The 18,642-nt window shown below is 43.7% G+C and overlaps 1 protein-coding gene across 8 annotated transcripts in view; it reads left to right on the forward strand.

Moving 5' to 3' along the window:
* Positions 1-18,642, forward strand: part of ERN1 (endoplasmic reticulum to nucleus signaling 1) — a 78,260-nt gene that overhangs the window by 34,264 nt on the left and 25,354 nt on the right. For 3 of the 8 annotated variants that reach the window (XM_077853790.1, XM_077853792.1, XM_077853791.1), the window contains 3 exons: positions 11,697-11,730; positions 12,929-13,001; positions 16,827-16,899. In XM_077853790.1, the coding sequence (XP_077709916.1) occupies positions 11,697-11,730; positions 12,929-13,001; positions 16,827-16,899 (180 nt within the window). Of the gene's footprint in view, positions 1-2,235; positions 2,295-11,696; positions 11,731-12,928; positions 13,002-16,826; positions 16,900-18,642 lie in introns of all 8 variants that reach the window. The other 5 variants (XM_077853793.1, XM_077853794.1, XM_077853795.1 and 2 more) reach the window with 4 other exon arrangements.

Raw genomic sequence — 18,642 nt, forward strand, 5'->3', positions numbered from 1 at the left:
CCCTTCCCACTAGATGTCCTTTGGAAGCCTGAGAAACAGATGAGCCCAGACTCTGCCCCGTGGGGATGCATAATCTGTCACTTGGACCATTGTCACAGCACGTTCCAGTTCCAGTTCCTGATCTTGAGTTTCACATGGCTTTTTGTGACTTTCTGCTGTTGATTTTCTGTCCTGTCCTTAAGATGTATGCATGTTCCTCTGAAAGAGTCCTGAGATCTGCCTTCAGAAGTGTGATGGAAACAAAGGAATTATAAGAAGGGACAGTACTTTGTTAGCAGTTCTAATCTGTATTTTCTTTCAGAATTTTCTAGGCTTCAGATCTGCATCAACTGTCTTTGTACCTCCTTGCTTACGTAAAGAAAAGCATTAATTTGCCCTGCATTGTTTTGGAGGACTGAAATTTAAGTTGTTAGAGGGGATGAGAGAGGCCAGTTTCTACTTTTGAGTATCTTGAAGATGTATTTTCTTTCTCTCTTGTATTTTCCTTTTTATCATGGAAAATTTGAAATACGACCAACCTAGAGACGAGTAGAGATACAAATTTAGGTACTCATCACTTAGCTCCAGCGAGCATCAGCTCATGCTCAGTCTCATCAGTAACCCCTCTGATGTCCCCCCTCAAGCCTGGGCTTTTCCTCAGAGTGATACATTTCTCGTTGTAAGGGGGTCTCTTAAACAGTAGTCTCCATGCATAGTAGCCTAGATTCCAACTCCAAGGGATCCTCTTTGCAATGTTACTAGGTTTGTATTGGGACACAGTTGTGAATGTTGAAGGCTGTGATTTGATTACTTGTCCTTTTTATCTTGGGATGACCACACCAGGTTTGATGGCACTCCCATAGCTCACGAATGAATTCTGTGAAGGTCTGACATCTTTAGAGGCATTTGGGTACAGGCCATCGTATTGAATTGTCTTATCCTCCTTGAATTCTTTCACTGTTGATTATAGTGATCAATGTGAGTTTTTAGGTCCGAGTTATTTCTGTCAGGGTGAAGGTAGGTAAGTAAGGACATAGTAGAATCTGACTGCCTTTAGAATGGGAGGTTTTTCAGATTCCTTTGGTACCTCTACATGATTGTCTTTGTTAGACATGGCATTGGGTGATTTGCAGAGGTTCACCTGCAAAAAAAACAAAACAAAACAAAAAAAAAACAAAAAACCTTCCTACGTCGTCTCCCAGTTCTGGTGAGATTTGGAATTTGAGGATCAGCTTTTGATTAGATGCCTGCTTTAAAATGTTCTCCCTATAAAAGCTGAACTTTGAAGAATATTTGAGACTTGCTATCTTACACATTGGACCTCACAACTTTAACGGGAACTTAAGGTTTAGATTACAGAAGTACCTTTCCTTTGGGGGAGGAAATGAGCTGCCACTGGGGAGAAGTATTCCCTAATTGGTTCATTTGAGTGCATGAAACATATTTGGGAAACTTACCTTTTGAGTTAGGGAGGGTGAATGATCTTGTTTCTACTAATAATTTTTATAAGAAAATAGTATTACCTTAAGCATTTTCTTGAGGACATGCCAGTGGCTCATTGCGTTCAGACCAGCCAGTCTAGCTTCACTACCTGCTAGGATTATATCTCCATGTCCTCTTTAGGTCCTTTTTCCACTGCATTTTTCTGATCAGAACTAGGTTTTGTTTGCTACATTTTCCCCTCCCGTTTGGTTTCTGACCAGCCCTCCTGCCACCCTTCCTGCTGCCTTCCTCCTGCCCCCACACTGGCACAGGCTGTCAGACTGGAGTTACTGGGCTGCCTTCCTCACTGCCCTTTGTGACTCCTTCCCTTTCTCGTTCACTTTGTACCCTGATGCCTGCCTGTCTCTCCTTCCTTCAGTGGATGTGGATCACATCCCTCTTTTGCTCAGAAGCCTCCAGTCACCCCCTGGTTAGTGCCCACTGTACCACATCACAAAGTTTGCACAACTGTCTGCTTCATGGCCTCACTGCCTGCTCCCTTATTTGCATCGCTCCTCAGGAAGAACATTTCACACTCGCCAAGCCTGTGTCCTCATTCCCACAAGTAGGGTGATAGTTCTTCACTCAAGCTGTCTGGTCATCCCCACCCTCTGAGTCAGCCTTTTTTATGAAGTTTGTCTTCTCTGAGTACACTAGCCCTCAGTGACTTCCCTCACCTGGGAAATCCTGTGGTATGTACCGCAGGTTTTGGCTGTTCATTATACACTGTTCACGTATATTGACTTTATAAACTTCTTTCTTTATCCCACACAGCATGGAGGAGAGAACCAACCTGATGGCAGTGACCAACATTTGCTTTTGAGCTGTGTGTGGTAAATCTTAACAGATAATTACTAATAGTTCTCACACTCTCAGAAAGGGAGGGAGGGAAGGACAAGGCTCTTGAATATTTGGTATATGAGGAGGCTTCATTTTTGTTTTTTGCTTTTTTTTTTTTTTTAATCTATAAATACCTTTCAAAAAGGCCAACCCAGAAGAGTTCAGATCATTGCTGGAGGTATACTTAGAAGGGGCTGGTTTGGAGAATTTCAAATGTGCTGTGACATCTCAGTTGTACCTAGAAGTCTTCTAGTCTAAGAGGAAGCCAGTTTTAAATGCCAGGTGAGTAGGGGTCAGCTAGGTGGTTGTGCTTTTGGAAAGAAGAGTGAGGTGGGGCAGGGCAGAAAAACCAGTGCTCATCTAGATCCCAAAAGAGAAGCAGGGTGTTCCAGAAATATCAATGCTCATCTGAGAAAGAGAAGAGAGTGATCTGGTAAGGTTCCTTGAGCCCCAGTCAAATGGGCAACCTGTTCTTGTGGCTTCTGTAATCAAAGGAATCTATTCCTTCCTACGTGGAAGAAAGTCTGCCCAGAGCTACCTCCAGGAAGAAGCTGTCAGACTTGAAGTCTGGTTTGAAACACTTATTTATTTAAATTTTGATTGCCTTCCATCAGAGACATTTTTCTGTTTTGCTGACTCCTCACCCCTGTTTTCCCATACCCTCACCAATTCTGCTACTCATGCGTTAGGGAAGCCTGCAGGGTGTTGATGGGGTCCTTCTTGCTCTTCAAGTAGATCTTCCTCCAGTGCCTTCAAACCCTGTGAAGTTGTAGGTTAGGCTTCACCTTCAGAAAGTGAAGGTTTAGGGCATCTGGCTGGCTCAGTCAGTAGGGTATGTGACTCTTGATCTCAGGATCATGAGTTTGAGCCCCACGTTAAGTATAGAGATTCCTTTAAAAAAAAGGGGGAGGGTTATATTACAGGTGAGTGCAGGAAAAACAGACTTTTCTTTTGAACATATTAGAAAGGCTTTCCTTAAATGGCTTTTGTAAGCTTCTCTCTTTTTAAAATTTTTTTCATTTTATAAAAACTTCAACACACAAGTGTAGAATAGTGTCATGAAACCCTCATGCACCCAGCACCCAACTTCAATAGCAATCAGCACATGGCAGTCCCCTTCCTCAACAACTTTATTTTGTAGCAAATATCAGACCATTTTTTCCCCATACATTTAAATAATTTTTAAACATGAGTGAACAAAACATGAGTGAACAGAACCATGCATAGCAGCTCTCTTTAGTTTTTATTGTGTAGGTTTCTGTTTTGGAAAAGTCCTTTCCATTAGAAGAAACTTACTGAAATAATGATATCCCACATACAGTTCTGAAACATCTTAAATCACTGACTTCCTTTGATTCTGCAGACAGCATTGCCTTCTAAATACGAGGGGAGCAGAGGCCTGGGCTGCAGTTACCCCAGATTTCACTCTGATTACTCATTAAACTGTATATAAGCTTTATATACATTTCTGTGTATATTTCACTAGATGCAACATAGATGGTCTGTCCTTCAACCTGCTGAAAATTCATTCCAACCCCCAGATATTTGAGACCCAGGAGACCTGACCCTGGCAGAGCATGATCAGTGCATCCTGAGAACATACCAGGTGCAGGGGGTGGTCATTTTCTGATTTTCTGGAGCACAGAGACTGACGTGAAACACCATGACGGTGTTCATGGAAGAGATGTGATTGAAAGAAAATCCTGGAGAAGAAATTGGGCCCAGGTTTTGCAGACCCTTGAATGCCTACACCTTTGGTTCTCAAACCATGCTGAGGGGCTGTGGTTGCCACAGAAAACTCAGGCACCACAGCTTGTTTCCAGTTTTTAAGAGAACTCCGCAGGGGTCAGAACCATGCTTGAGATAGTTTCTAGTTTCAGCATTAGGTTGTGCTCCTTTTGGTGAGCTTTGCAGAGCTGGATTTTTGGTGGCTGCTGTAATAAAGTTCAAATACCGCATGATAATCAAGGGTAATGAGGGTTGGCAGTGTCTAATTCGATTATAAGGTTTGGAATATGTGTGGCACCCAGCAGGTATACATCCCATTAGTAAGTAATTATGATTAAGAATGAAATAAATGGCTTTTCTTTGCATTTTCGTGTTTTCCCTTTTTTCACATGGCTTCTAAGTTGCTAGTCCTTAAATACTTAGGTTGTGTAGAACTGTTTAATAAATGGAACTGTTAGATATTTCTCTTGGCCTAGGGCCCTATGAAGAAATTACTGAGACATGAAGGCTGGTGTGAACCAGGAAAGTTTGGGATCCTTTGACTTGAGCCACAGAGATGGAAAGTATTCAGTAGGCAGAGTGGGGGAGCCATTGTAGGGTTTTATGTGGAGGAAAGACATGAACAGATTTGCCTTTGTCAGATCCTTGCAAACAGTGGGTAGAATGCATATCTGACAGGCAAAGATCCCAGATGAGGAGCTGGTTAGGAGACTGCTGGGTAGGCCCAGTGAAAAATGGTGGCTGCCTAATTTTGGCAGTAGTAAAGGAGGACACAGATTTTGAGAAATGTTTACTGAGTTGAATCTTATATAACTCAGTACCTAATTGAGTGGGAGTGGGTTAAAATTAAGGGGAGAGTCAAGGACAGCTCTGAGTTTCCAGATTATATGACTAGGTGCAAGTGGGGCCAGCCAATCTGGGAATGTAAAAGAAGAACCAGTTCTGGGGGGTATGGCATCAGGGGTTGAGCTACCCCATAAGCAACTGGAAGTGGGACCAAGTCTTGGACTCCATGGGAGAACGTCATAAACTGCCATGTGGACACCTAATAGGAAGGATTTGCAAGTGTTTGTTAGATTTGGTCACTGGAACTTGACAGGGGAAGTTTTGGTCTTACTCTGAGGGTAGAGGCCAGAGAGCAGGCTGTAGAGAAGGGCACAGAAGGCAAGAAGGTGAAACAGGATCCAGAGCAATGGTTTCCTAGTTAAAGACACTAATTCCCTGGCCTTATCGACAGAATCTGCTTCCTGGGGAAAGGACCTGGGAACCAACATTTAAAAAAGTATACGGACACTTACACATTACTGGCAGGAACCTGAATAGCACAACCACTTGCAAGAGCTGTTCGGTGGCTCCATGTCAAGTCAGTTGTAAACAGTATGGTTCCATGTTCCAGGTATTTTCCCAACAGAAATGAAAACCTAGGATCCTACAAAAACTCACAAATGTTCATAACTGCTTTAATCACATTTTTCTAGCCCAGTATCCCTCAGCAGTTAAAGAAATTGTGGCATATCCATAAAGTGGAACACTACTTAACCAGTATAAAAGAACAAACTGTGATACATACAACAATGTAGATGAGTTCCAGAAACATGAGGCAGAGAGAAGGAAGCCAGGCCCACAAGAGAACCTAATAGACAAATGCATTTGTGCAACTTTAGAACAAACACAACAAATCCATCAGTGACTAAATGGGGTGGGAGTTGGAGATATTGAATCCAAAGGTGTGTGAGAAAATGCTTTGGGGTGATGGTAACGTTCTATGGTGTGAGGGTGGTTACATGGATGTGTAGATTTCTCAAGACTCCTCAAATTGTACACTTAAATGCTGCATTAGGAGAGAAAGGAAAGCCTGTGCCAAAGAGTGAAGGAGAACTCAGAGGTTGGGTATCTTTGTGGGCTGAGGAGAAGGAGTGAGGCAGCCAGAGGAGGACCAGAAGATCCTTGGAGACATGGTACCACCTGGGAGCTGTGCAGTATCTATGAATACGAGGGTGAACATGTTGTCCTTTTATAGAGAATTGGGTAAACTTGAGAAGAGTAGAAAGATTGGGAGAGCTCACTCTGCCTCCTTTTACTCCATCTGTGCCCCCAGAAAGCAGAATCAGGTGTGGAGAGGAGGCTTGAGTCAAGGAGAGAAGGTTTGAAATAACAGCTGTGAGGAGCAGGGAACAGAGGCCAACCAGGAAGTAGATAAGTGTATCTCCTATGACACGGGGTCCAGCTGGCCATAGATGTCGAATGGTTTCTCCAAGAGTGATTTAGTGTTTTCTTCAGCAGCGCCCAGAGCCTGGGTGGAGGAAAGGGGATTGCTGATTAGATTTTGGGTTGAGGGGTGATAGAGCACAGTTGCTGGAGTATTAAAAGTAATTAATGATGGATGCCCAGGCTGGGCAGGAATAGAAGTAGGAAGGAAAGTAACATGAATTGATTGCTTCATTCAGTCAATATGTTGAACACTCCTCTGTGCCAGGCACTGTTTGAGGTGTTAGAAACATGGCAGACAACAAAAGATAAATCCCAGTCTTTATGTAATTAACAGTGGCTAGAGTCAACGTTTTTTAAAAGTAAAATATACTGTACTTTAAACGTGATAAGTGTCATGGAGAAAAATCAAGTAGGGAGGAGGGGTGGCAGGGTAGGAGGTATTCATGAAAGACCTCTCTGAGATGGTGATATTTGGTCAAAGATGTAGGCAGGGGGCTAGTAAATGCAAAGGCTCTGAGGCAGGGGCACACTAGACAGTATTTGAGGAATATGAAGAGGGCCAGCTTGGCTGGAATAAGCAAAGGAGGAAATAGCGGGAGAGCCTTAGAGGGTGGGATTGTGTGGGATTTGCAGGCTACGGTGTGACAATCTTTACGATTGAGATAGGCACCACCAAAAGATTCTGAGCAGTAGAGAAGAATAATCTGACTTCTGTCCTTAAAAGGATCACCATTCTCTGTGTCAAGGCACAGACTTTTTAAGCCTTGACAAACACTTAGTTCTTATTCAGTCCACAGAGATGCCTCATGAGATTGGTGGTGTTATTTTTCCTCTTTGTTGTTGAGGAAATTTGGGCCCAGAGAGATTAGGTAATTTTGCTGAGGTCACCCAACTGGTAATTGGCAGTTAGGATTTAAACATAGACTCATCTGATTCCAAAGGCCATAGAAACCAGGAGAAGAAGGAGCCCTTAAAAAAGAAGGTGCTCTGATGATGGAGGGATACTGGGCATAGGAAACAAATGATTAGACTCTAGAGTTTGGCAGCTGGTGAGATGTGTTGGAGAGAAATGAGTATCACCAGTGTCATTTGGAGCCTGTCTGTCCTCTAAAAGTATAGTGGTACTGTTAACAAAATAGCATGGTCAAGAGTAGAAGTGGGTCTGAGTTAAAAGATGAAGGGCATGACTTTGGGCAGGTGGTGGCTGAGGTGCTGGTAGGAAATAGTGGAAAGGTCCAGTTGATACAGAAAGAAGAGCTCAGAAGATGATGGTGACCTGAAATCTTCCATTGTGGTTATGGTTGAAATTTCAGGAATGAGTGTGCTCTCTGAGATAACTGGCCAGAGAACCTGGAAATGCGCCTTCCTGTTGGAGTAGATAGGGGAAGAGCTAAGACAGAAGGGGGACAGAAATCACGCATGCAGGGCCACAGAGATGAGAGACTTGGGACGAGCCACAGAACCAGAAGTGACCGTGGAGGGGCTGCCTGCTGGTGTGTGATCCGGGCAGCAGGCACATGGGATCACCCGTAATGGTTGGGAACTAGCTGAGAGAGTAGGGCTATTGGTGCTGCGGATGGAGCCACAGAGACCTGTAGCACAGCAAAGTTGAGAGTATGCATGTGATCCAGTACAGAGGGAGAGGGCCTGAGGTCCAGAAAGGATGGAATGGAGAATAAAGGTGAAAAAGGTATTCACGGAAAGATGAAAATTCACTTCTTTGGGAGATAAAAATGTTTAAGTTTTCACCCTTGTGAATTTGGGCAAAGGAAGGGTGTGAATATTTGTTTTGAGCCATTTCTGTTCCCAGTTAGAAAGGAGGATTCAAATAGCACAGCAGTATCAATGAGCTGTCACACAACCTCATCCAGGTCTCCGGGTTGTAAGGGTTGTGCCATTTTAAGCCCAAGCTGGACCCACTGGGGGAATCGGGTCCAGTCCGGTGGCTGTTTCCCGGGGAGCAGTGAGCAGGTTTGTTTCTGCCTGTCAGTTCCTCCTGCGATAGCCTTACCTTTACCTTGATTAACACTTGTTTTCATACTTGCAAAGTAACTACCACCCTCCCCCCCCACACACACACCCTTTCTCCCTTCTGAAAGTAAAACAGCTTTGTGGGTTGGCTTTTATCCTTATCAGTCTGTATAGATAGAGTGGCTTATTTTGTAGCTGTGTTTGTTTATAGCTTTCTAGTTAGGCCAGGTTGCTTTTCACATAGCTGGATCTTTCTTTTTTTCTTTCTTTCTTCTCCCCCCCCCCCCCACAAGAATCTTACCTGATACCAGCTTTCATTATTAAATAAAAACAACCACTTTTTCACATTGGACTTTCATTGCACATTTTCAGATGATGCTGTTTACTTTTATTTCGCTGACTTTCCAAATATTTTCATCCTTTTATGTTATGGAAAATTTCAAGCATATGTAGAAGGAATAGCAAAAAAACTCCCCAGTCTTGCCATGTTCCTCTTTACCAGTTACCAATAGGCTGGCATTTTTTATCTCCCCTTGCATATGATTTTTTATTCTGTAGTATTTTAAAGATTTTTTTTACTTATTTGAGAGTGCAAGCAAGTGGGGGGGGGCAGAAGGAGAGGGAGAAGCAGACTCCCCACTGAGCATGGGGCTCGATTTCGGACCCTGAGATCATGACCTGAGCTGAAATCAAAAGTTGGATGCTTGGGCAGCCCTGGTGGCCCAGCGGTTTAGTGCTGCCTTTGGCTTAGGGCGTGATCCTGGAGATCTGGGATCGAGTCCCACGTTGGGCTCCCTGCATGGTGCCTGCTTCTCCCTCTGCCTGTGTCTCTGCCTCTCTCTCTCTCTCTCTCTCTGTATGTCTCATGAATAAAAAAAATCTTAAAAAAAAAAAAAGTTGGACGCTTAACCTACTGAGCCACCCAGGCGCACCTTTTTTCTGTAGTATTTTAAAGCAAATCTCAGATTCAAATGATTCTTTAAGAAAAAAAGAAGTATATCTCCCCTATACCTAGGGTATAGTCACTGCTCCCCTCAGAAGCCAAGAGGACTTTGCTGCCCTGCCGGAGCTGACTTGAATGGCGGTGCCAGTGCATGGCTTACTCTGCGCGTGTTCCTCCCAGGGACCTAATTTTCCTGAGTGGACGAGAGCACGCAGAGCTGTCCCTCGGGTCCCTCCCCGGCTCCTGCCAGTGGCCTGTGTCTTCACTGGAACCCGTCAGGTGCGGGACACATCTTGGGACTTCAGGCCTCCGTGTCAGGTGACAGTGGACGAGCCCTAGAGAACCAGGGACGTCTGCACCTGAAGACCAGCCTGTGACGGGGACTCCAGATCCTGTCAGGCCCCGCGTCTGGTTTCCGGTGACGTGCTGGGATCCCGCAGGCCCCTCTCCCGCTGTGTTTGTCTGTGATGCCGTGAAGCTCTCCCCGCCGCCACGGTGGGGGCTGCTGCTGGGAGCGGGGTCATCAGGGCGCCTCGCCTCTTCCGGAGGTGAACGCCGCGAGCCCCGTCCCCGTCTCTTGCATCAGCCTCCTGGGAGAGGACCGAGAGGGGATTAACGGGAACGAGAAACGCCGGCTTCCCAACTGACAGTCAGTTCCTCCTGTTTCCTAACATGTTTTTGGTTTAATGAATTGTTTGTGGGCCGCCCACAGCCACACGTGCTGTGTGTACCTCTGTCCCCGTGAACACTGTGTGTCCTTTCGGGTAGGAGCCGGGCTTGTAGAGCAAAGTCAACACATGAGAAGGCCTGAAAGGGTTCTCTGCATCTGAGAATCCCGGGTGACTGGGGGCATCTGTCACGTCGCGCACGGCCCGCGGAGCCTGCAGCTGGGCATCCGCAATCCTGGGACGGTGTCTGCCGTCCTCACCCCAGCTTTGAACTTGCAGGCGGTGTCGCCGTGTGGCCCGCGGGGCTTGGGTCGCCGGGAATCCCTCATGGCCGTGGATGTTCGCTCTTTTCGTGTCCGTGCGCTCTCAGGCCACCACCACCGAGCCCAAGGAACTAGGAGCATCCTCTTGCTTCGTGCCTGGGAGAATCTGGGGAGGGAAAAATTCTGCCGTTCTTGACTACTGCAAGTATAAAAGAGACTTTGAGAAAACACTTTTTCCCCCCAGTTTAAAAAGTAACTCCTGTTCTTAGACGAATTTGGGGAAATACAGATAGAGGAGTCACATTTCCAACACAAATATCTTACAATTGGCTTTTTTTTTTTTTTTTTTTTTTTTGCCCTTCCATCATTTTTGTCTATGTGCATTGAAGATTTTCTCCTCAGCTGCACTAATATTCTGTATCATGTTATCTTTTCCCCTGAATATCAGAGTATAAAGATTTGTACATTTTTAAATTGTATAAGCCCTTTTAGAAGCCTTAATTTTCTGCCGAGCAGACATTCCCTAATTTAACCTTATCGTTGATTAGGTATGTCATTGGTAATGCTACTGTGAGTGTCTTTGTACACAAAGCATTTTCTATATTTTATATTGCTTTTTTTTTTTTTTTTAAAGATTTTATTTATTCATGAGAGACACAGAGAGAGACAGACACACGCAGAGGGAGAAGCAGGCTCCATGCAGGGAGCCCGACGTGGGACTCCATCCAGGGTCTCCAGGATCACACCCTGGGCTGAAGGCGGCGCTAAACCGCTGAGCCACCCGAGCTGCCCTTATATTGCTTTTAAACTAGGTTTTATAGAAATGGAATTGATGGATCAAAGGGAATCGAGGGGGAATAAGCACTTGGAGGCTCCAAGTTTGCCATCTTGCTGCCCCGGTGGGATGTATCCATTTATCACCAACCAAATTCTCATCAACCAGAAGATTAGTTCTTAAGCCACAGTTTTGTTTTTCCTAATGGGAGTTTCTAATGCCACTCCAGATATCTGTGACAAGGTGGCGGTTTAGGTTATAAAAGCCATTGATGTGTCAGATAGTGACACTGTGACTCATTGTCCACTATGCTTTGAGACTCATTCTTCCTTCACTGTCCATCCCCCAAGTTATGTGTTCGTTCGTTCGTTCTTTCTTTCTTTCTTTCTTTCTTTCTTTCTTTCTTTCTTTCTTTCTTAAAACTATTTGTCTATTTATTTATTTGAGAGGCAGGGGGGAGGGGCAGAGGGAGAGAAAGAATACTCAAGCAGACTCCCTGCTGAGCACGGAGCCTGACTCAGGGCTTGATCTCATGACCCTCTGATCATGACGTGAGCAGAAATCAAGAGTCAGATGCTCAACCGATTGAGCCACCAGGTGCCCCTATGTGCACATTTCTTGACATCAGTTCCTTTGTGCTATATTCTCTATCCCATCTCAGTGACAATCTGTGTCTTTGGGTGTGTGTTTTCTAAAGTCCCTTCACATACTTTATCTGGTAAGTTTAAGGGAAATTTAAGTTATTGGTACCACTTGTGAATCTGTCTTGGGGGCCTTCTTGGAATCCTGGTATTTTAGAGTCTGTCTGATGTTGTATTTGTTGTTCTTTTGCACAGATCCTGTTCTGCAGGTTCCAACACATGTGGAAGAGTAAGTCTTCTAATTTGCTTCGATACCTTCCTTTAATTCATTTTCTTAACTATTCAGTCGGTATTTAAGAAGCTAGCTGCTGGGAGCACATATATACGTACACCTAAGGTATAATGAGAATGACGGAGACGTGAAGTCTTACAGGTGCTATGACCTGTGTCGGGCAGTCAGTTCCCCAGGGAAGGGAGGCAGTGATATTAAAAGGCCTACTTGAGACGAAACTCCAGTTGAGGGATCCCTGGGTGGCGCAGCGGTTTGGCGCCTGCCTTTGGCCCAGGGCGCGATCCTGGAGACCCGGGATCGAATCCCACATCGGGCTCTCGGTGCATGGAGCCTGCTTCTCCCTCTGCCTGTGTCTCTGCCTCTCTCTCTCTCTCTCTGTGTGACTATCATAAATAAATAAAAATTAAAAAAAAAAAAAAAAAAAAGAAACTCCAGTTGAGTTTAAGTCCTACCAAACTGCCAAAGTCTTACCAAGGGTTTAAATCTCTCCCTTTTCATTGTGTCATACCATGAAGAGGAAACATGAGCGTAACCTGCTACTACAGTGTATGTGTTATAGCCCCTATAAGAGCTCAAATGATGGGACATCCTAAGTACAGAAAAGATTGAACAAAGGGTTTTTGAGTGCCTAGTCCTAATTCAGACTCCACCACATTAACCTTATCAAAGATCACCTCGTATCTGCTTTATGGCAAGCCACGTGTTAAAGACCACCATATCTCCTTGGCAAGTTCTCTCTGAGGTCAAGCTTTCAGAGTCTGCTTTTATTGCCTCCAGTTTAAAAATACATGTTTGTTGAAGACTGAAGGTAGATTTGTCCTACCATTTATGTACTGTTCCATGCTATTAAATATTAATTGTTGAAGTTCTATACACAATTGACTTAGAAACTGAAAAGCAGACTTACCTGGGTCCTTTTCACTTATTTATCATCATTCAGAGTACTTGACCAAATGATGACTTACTCTTCTATGGTTTTTTACTTTTTTTCTTACAGGTTGCTTTTTTCTGCTCAAATATAGCCTATCACCATAGGGATATTTTATTTGTAGCTAAAAGTGAAAGAGCAGTGGGTGGAATTGTCTTATACACACGCATGCCTCCCTCACTCCAATCATGACTTTGCATGGCTTTGATATTTTGTTCTGTGCCCTGGGCTATAACTTATCACTGATACTTACTGCTCAATCTCTAGGCCTGCTTTCCTCCCGGATCCCAACGATGGCAGTCTGTATACACTTGGGGGCAAGAATAACGAAGGCCTGACAGTGAGTATATTTTGATTCTTTGTGTACTTCAGAGGTTCCAGACCAGTGGTCCTCAACTGTTGCACATTGAGATCACCTGAGAGTTTAAAAAAAATTACTATACACTAGAGAGGTATAATACTCCCTTTAGCAGCAGGACTTGATCTAACTAGTGATTCTCATATTGGGGGTAGTTTGAAGCATTCCCCACCCCCATTCACCCCAGCAAATTTCCCAGTGGTTCTCAGCCTTAGCTATACATTGTAATAACCTGGAGAATTCTTAAAACAACAACAACAACAAACTACTGAGTCTGGATCCCAATCCTAGAAGTTTCCATTTAATTGATCAAGGTCATCAGCAATTTTTAAAAGCTCCCTGGACAAGAGAATTTAGAAACACACCCACATGGATGATCACCTGATTTATGACAAAGGCGATGCTGCAGTGTGCAGTGGGGAAGGGTGGTCTTTCACCCTTCAACTGGGATGTCCATGAAAAGTATCTTAACTCTTACCCCTCACCAGACACACAAACCTCAGTTTCAGAGAGATTACATATCTAAGTACGAAATATGAAACCAAACTTTAAGGAAAAAAAGTAACAGAAAATCTTCACAACTTTAGAGTAAGAAAAGATTCTTTTCCTTCCTTCCTTCCTTCCTTCTTCCTTTCTTTCTTCCTTCCCTCCCTCCTTCCTCCCTTCCTTCCTCTCTCCCTTCCTTCCTCCCTTCCTTCCATCCTTCTCCACACCCAACATGGAGCTCAGTGCAGGGTTTAAACTCACAACTATGAGATCAAGACCTGAGCCAAGATCAAGAGTTCAGCACTTAACCAACTGAGCCACCGAAGTGTCCCAGAAAAGGTTTCTTAAATAGGATAAGATAAACAAAACAGAAATACCTCACACTAACTATAAAGGAAAAAATTGATATATTGGATTATATTAAAATTAAGAGTTTTTCTTAATTAAGAGACATCATTAAGAAAGGCAGGATGTATTTGGAATACACTGAACTGGCAATACATATATGACTCCAACAAAGGATTCATATTCAGAATATGTAAAGAACTCCTATGGATTATTATTATTTTTAAAGATTATATTTGAGAGAGAAAGTGAGAGAACACAAGCAGAGCGGAGGGACAGAAGGAGAGGAATAAGCAGACTCCTTGCTGAGCAGCGAACCCATGCAAGGCTCCATCCCAGGACCCTGGGATCATAACCTGAGCCAAAGGCAGATGCTTAACTGACTGAGTCACCTAGGCACCCCAAACTCCTATGGATTACTTTTAAAAAAGGAGAACCCAGTAGAGAAATAGAAGAGGATATCCAAATGGTCAATAAACATATGAAAAGAATACTCAGCTTCATTAGTCATTAGGGAAATGCAAGTTAAAATCACAATGTCTTGGGACACCTGGGTGGCTCAGTGGTTTAGTGCCGCCTTCGGCCCAGGGCGTGATCCTGGAGACCCGAGGTTGAGTCCCACGTGGGGCTCCCTGCATGGAGCCTGCTTCTCCCTCTGCCTGTGTCTCCGCCTTTCTCTCTGTGTTTCTCATGAATAAATAAACAAAATCATAAATTTAAAAATAAATAAATAAAATCACAATGCCCTACTAATACTAGAGTGGCTAGAACGAGGAAAGTAGACAAACAGATGTTGGGGGGGGAGCGGAGCCATCAGAGCTCCTGGACACTGCTGGTGGAAGTGCTACTTGGTATATCCAGTTTGGAAACTGTTTGGCAGAATCTGTAAAGCCCTAGGACCCAGTAATCCTTCCCAGCTTATTATGTACCCATGTGTGTTCACTAAAGACAGCTACCCAAACGTACTGCAACATTACTGAAAATAATCAACAAGTGAAAACAACCCAGACAGCATCAGTAGTAAACAGGATAAGGAAAGCATCCATAGTGGACAGGATAGAGAAATTATGGAATAGCGATATAATTTAATAGTCTACACCAGTGAGAGCCTACAGTCTGCAACTCTGCACAGCAGCATGGATGAATCTTACTAACCTAAGGTTGGACTGAAGATGACAAACAAGAAAGGCTGCACACTGAATGATTCATTTATATAAAGTTCAAAGACAGGAAAAACAAGTCTATGCTGTCTTGAAGTTAGGATAATGGTTACCCTGGAAAGTTATGATTGGAAGAGAAGGCAAGAAGAGGGTTTTCGAAGTGCTGGAAAAATCCTGCTGCTTCATGTGGATGCTTTGCACAGTTGAAGTAAGCTGAGCTGTATACTCACGTGTGCTGTTTGTATGTTCTGCTTCAATAGAGAGTTTAAAAAAAAAACAAAAAAAAGCTTCCAAGTGATTGTAATGTGCAGCCTGGATTGAGAACCAGTGGTCTAGACTGTAACTGGCAGTGAGCTCTAATTGGGATATTTTAACATAATCTTCTGAATGCCCATGACCAGAACAGATGGGAGGAAAGCAAGCCTTGCGTAGAGGTGTGTGTGTTTCATCATCAGCATTTCCCTTCACATTCCCAGAACCTATTTCTGAAACACTCTGTTTGCTGAACACCATGTGGAGCGATTTGTGGAAGTTGTCTCATGTTTCAGGAGCCTTCTGGAATAGAGATGGTAACCCATGTAGGAGGCGTGGAAACAGTGCCCGTAGAGGTGAAGGAATGTGCCCAAGGCCAAAGCGTCAATTGTTGGAACTTGAGACTTGAGCTTGAACTTCCAAAATGCTCTGACCACTCCACTCCGCCTCACATTTTCCTGTTGTAGGTTAACAGTTCCAGGAACCAGGTGTCTCCCAGGTTGGGCCTTGAACAGGTAGACCTGTAGAAGCGCTCAGCAAACACTGTAGGACTCCAGACTAGAAGCCTGGCAACTACTTTCTGATTCTCCAGAACATCTGGCACAAACCCAGTCAGTCATGACAGCCTCTCTGTGGCATTTTTCCTTTTTCGAAGGCCTAGTTTAAATGTTGGGATAATCGGAAAATCCAAATGATTGATTATGTAAAGTTCTGTTTATTAAAGCTAGAGAGAACTCTTTTTTTGGAGAAAAAGATGACAGTATAGTAGAAGCAGGTATCTACAGAATAGTTTCAAGAACACAGAATGTTCCAAAAATAAAGTATACCGAAACGAACATTAACCAAAGGAACTTATCAGATGTCAGCTGTAGACTCAGAAGAATCAGTTTTATGATGAAATGCAGTTGAAACATGTGGTTGAGTTTGAGTTTCTTTTTCCTGGCATCTACCATAATTTCTTTTTAATACCAAAAGGCTTAATTTCCTTGTTTTTCCAGTGGAGCATTGTTTAATTAAGGAAACATTAAAACGACTTGCTCCACCTTGAACTCCTAGGTCACCTGCATAATGCTGACTTCTTTCCCTTAAAGCTTCAGCTGGGTACTGAGGTTGTTTCTCTTCAGAATTAATCTTACGGCTCACCTACACTCTGAAAAGTACGTCATTCCACTCAGCCTAGCTGGCTCTGGGTCAGTTTTCCAAGACAGAATTCTTTCTGTCCCATCCCCCTCCCAATTTCAAAGATTGTGTAACTTCTCCATATTTGTATAAGTCTTTTCAGAAAAGGTTTGTGTCTTCCCCAGAAGTGCTCTGGACAAGATACTTTAAGGAGCTCCTGACAGGGAGCTGAGAGCTGGAGGCTTGATCAAAGTGGATATGGAAGCCTGGGGCATCCCTTCTCCTTGGTTTCCAGTTGGGAAAGCTCCCATCAGCCATCAACACTGCTTCTCTCTTTTTAGCAGAATTGGGTAACAGAAACAGATTGTGCAGTAAAATTATAATAATTGCACAAGACTTGGTTAACTTATTTTTTCCTTTGCCTCTTTTTTTTTTTTTTGTAAAGAAACTTCCTTTTACCATCCCAGAATTGGTACAGGCATCCCCATGCCGAAGTTCAGATGGAATTCTCTACATGGGTAAGAGTTCCTGTTTTCAACACTGAAACTTTGATCTGTTTGGAAAGGAGTCCCAGAATCTGGGAAAGTGGCACGTCGGAGAGAGAGGTGTGCAGTGACTCCCCACCAACCCTTCTGAGAAAGGTCTTTCTTGCCTTGATTATGCTTCTTCACGCCAGGATCAGCTGACCAATTAAGAAAGCCCCCCGCCCCCCTTGGGAGCAGACTTGACACCATTAATATGGTTACTCATTTAAAAACTTTTAGTTGCTGTGTTGACTTACCCCTGTGATTTAAAGATTGCAACATACCCAGAAGCAGTTGGATGAAATTTAAAGTGAACACAATAGTCTGAGCCAAGAAAGGGAAGCCAGGTTCTGCCTATTAATTATAGGACTTTCATAGTATTTCCTGCTATCAGAATATTGGATAAAACAGCACTTAACAGCTTGGCTAGATAAGCCGCCTTCATACCTATGGGGTCACCTCTTTGAAAGCATCAGATCACCTGCTTTTCTTTTACTGTGTTTGCTGCCAAAATGTCAATAAAAATGTATTTGTAATACAAAGGAGAGCTGTGTTTATCTTGAAATCATAGTAGTAATAATATCCTGTATTTACATAGCAGCTTTCCTTCTGAGGAACTGAAAGTGGTTATTGCCTATTCATGCCTCGGGAGCTTTATATGTATTTTGGGGCCTCAAGTACAGGCTGGATTTTAAGTTTTTGCCTGGGACACAGAGGCTATTGCTTTCTTCCACACCTTCCGCATGAGGAAGCCTCGGGATTCAAAGGAAGTGATCAATACAGGCTTTTTCTCTCTCTCCCTTGGGCCATGCTCCAGGCCTACCTGACTTTTTTTTTTAAGATTTTATTTATTTATTTGAGAGAGGGAGAGCACAAGTGCAGAGTGGGGCAGAGGGAGAAGCAGATTCTCCACTGAGCAGGGAGCCCAATGTAGGCTCAACTCCAGGACCCTGGGATCATGACCTGACCTGAAGGCAGATACTTAACCAGCTGAGCTGCCCAGGCTCCCCAATCCTGGCCATCTTCCGACTGTCTGTGTCACTGTTGTCTGTCTGGGCTTTTAGCTTTTGCCAGAGGTTCATCACTTATGATGCATTTAGGATAGTGTGTTTTTTTATCATCTTTGTGTGGTGACCTCTTAAGTGCGTTCATTAAACATATTTAAAACTGGCAATTGCCCAGTCCATCCTTTAAGAGGTAGCCGAATTATTCAGACTGTAGTAGCCCTCGAAGTAACCAGAAGGGTGTCCTATCATATGGAAAGGGATCATGGACAGAGCTATTTGGTGATATTTTCACTCTTTCTGCAGATCTTTTTCATATTAAGATTTTGTCATTGAGAACAGAAAGTTGTCATCCACGGACAAGTTTCACATATGTAGACTAGGCATATATGTTATATCTGTTAGAACTAAGTGTAGCTCTGGAAATTCTGATGCGCTGTGATCTTCCCAACATCTCTGTACTCTGCTTCCAAGAGTCCCTTGACATAGGACTCTTGGCCAATAAGTTAGGAAGATACAAGTGACCAGACGTGTTGCCTTACAAAACAGACATACATACCTTATGGTGAATGTGTTGACTTTCAGGTGGGAGGCCCATGCTGCTGACCCATCATTAGCCAGTTGCTCTGGTGTATGTACTGTAGATGCACATGCTTTAAGTTTTCCCAGTAATGTTGTTTGGCTATGCTGTCCACCTGTTCGTTCATACCTTTTAATCTAGCTGACTGAGATA

The sequence above is a fragment of the Canis aureus genome, chromosome 16 (assembly GCF_053574225.1).
Source record: "Canis aureus isolate CA01 chromosome 16, VMU_Caureus_v.1.0, whole genome shotgun sequence".
Lineage (NCBI taxonomy): Eukaryota > Metazoa > Chordata > Mammalia > Carnivora > Canidae > Canis > Canis aureus.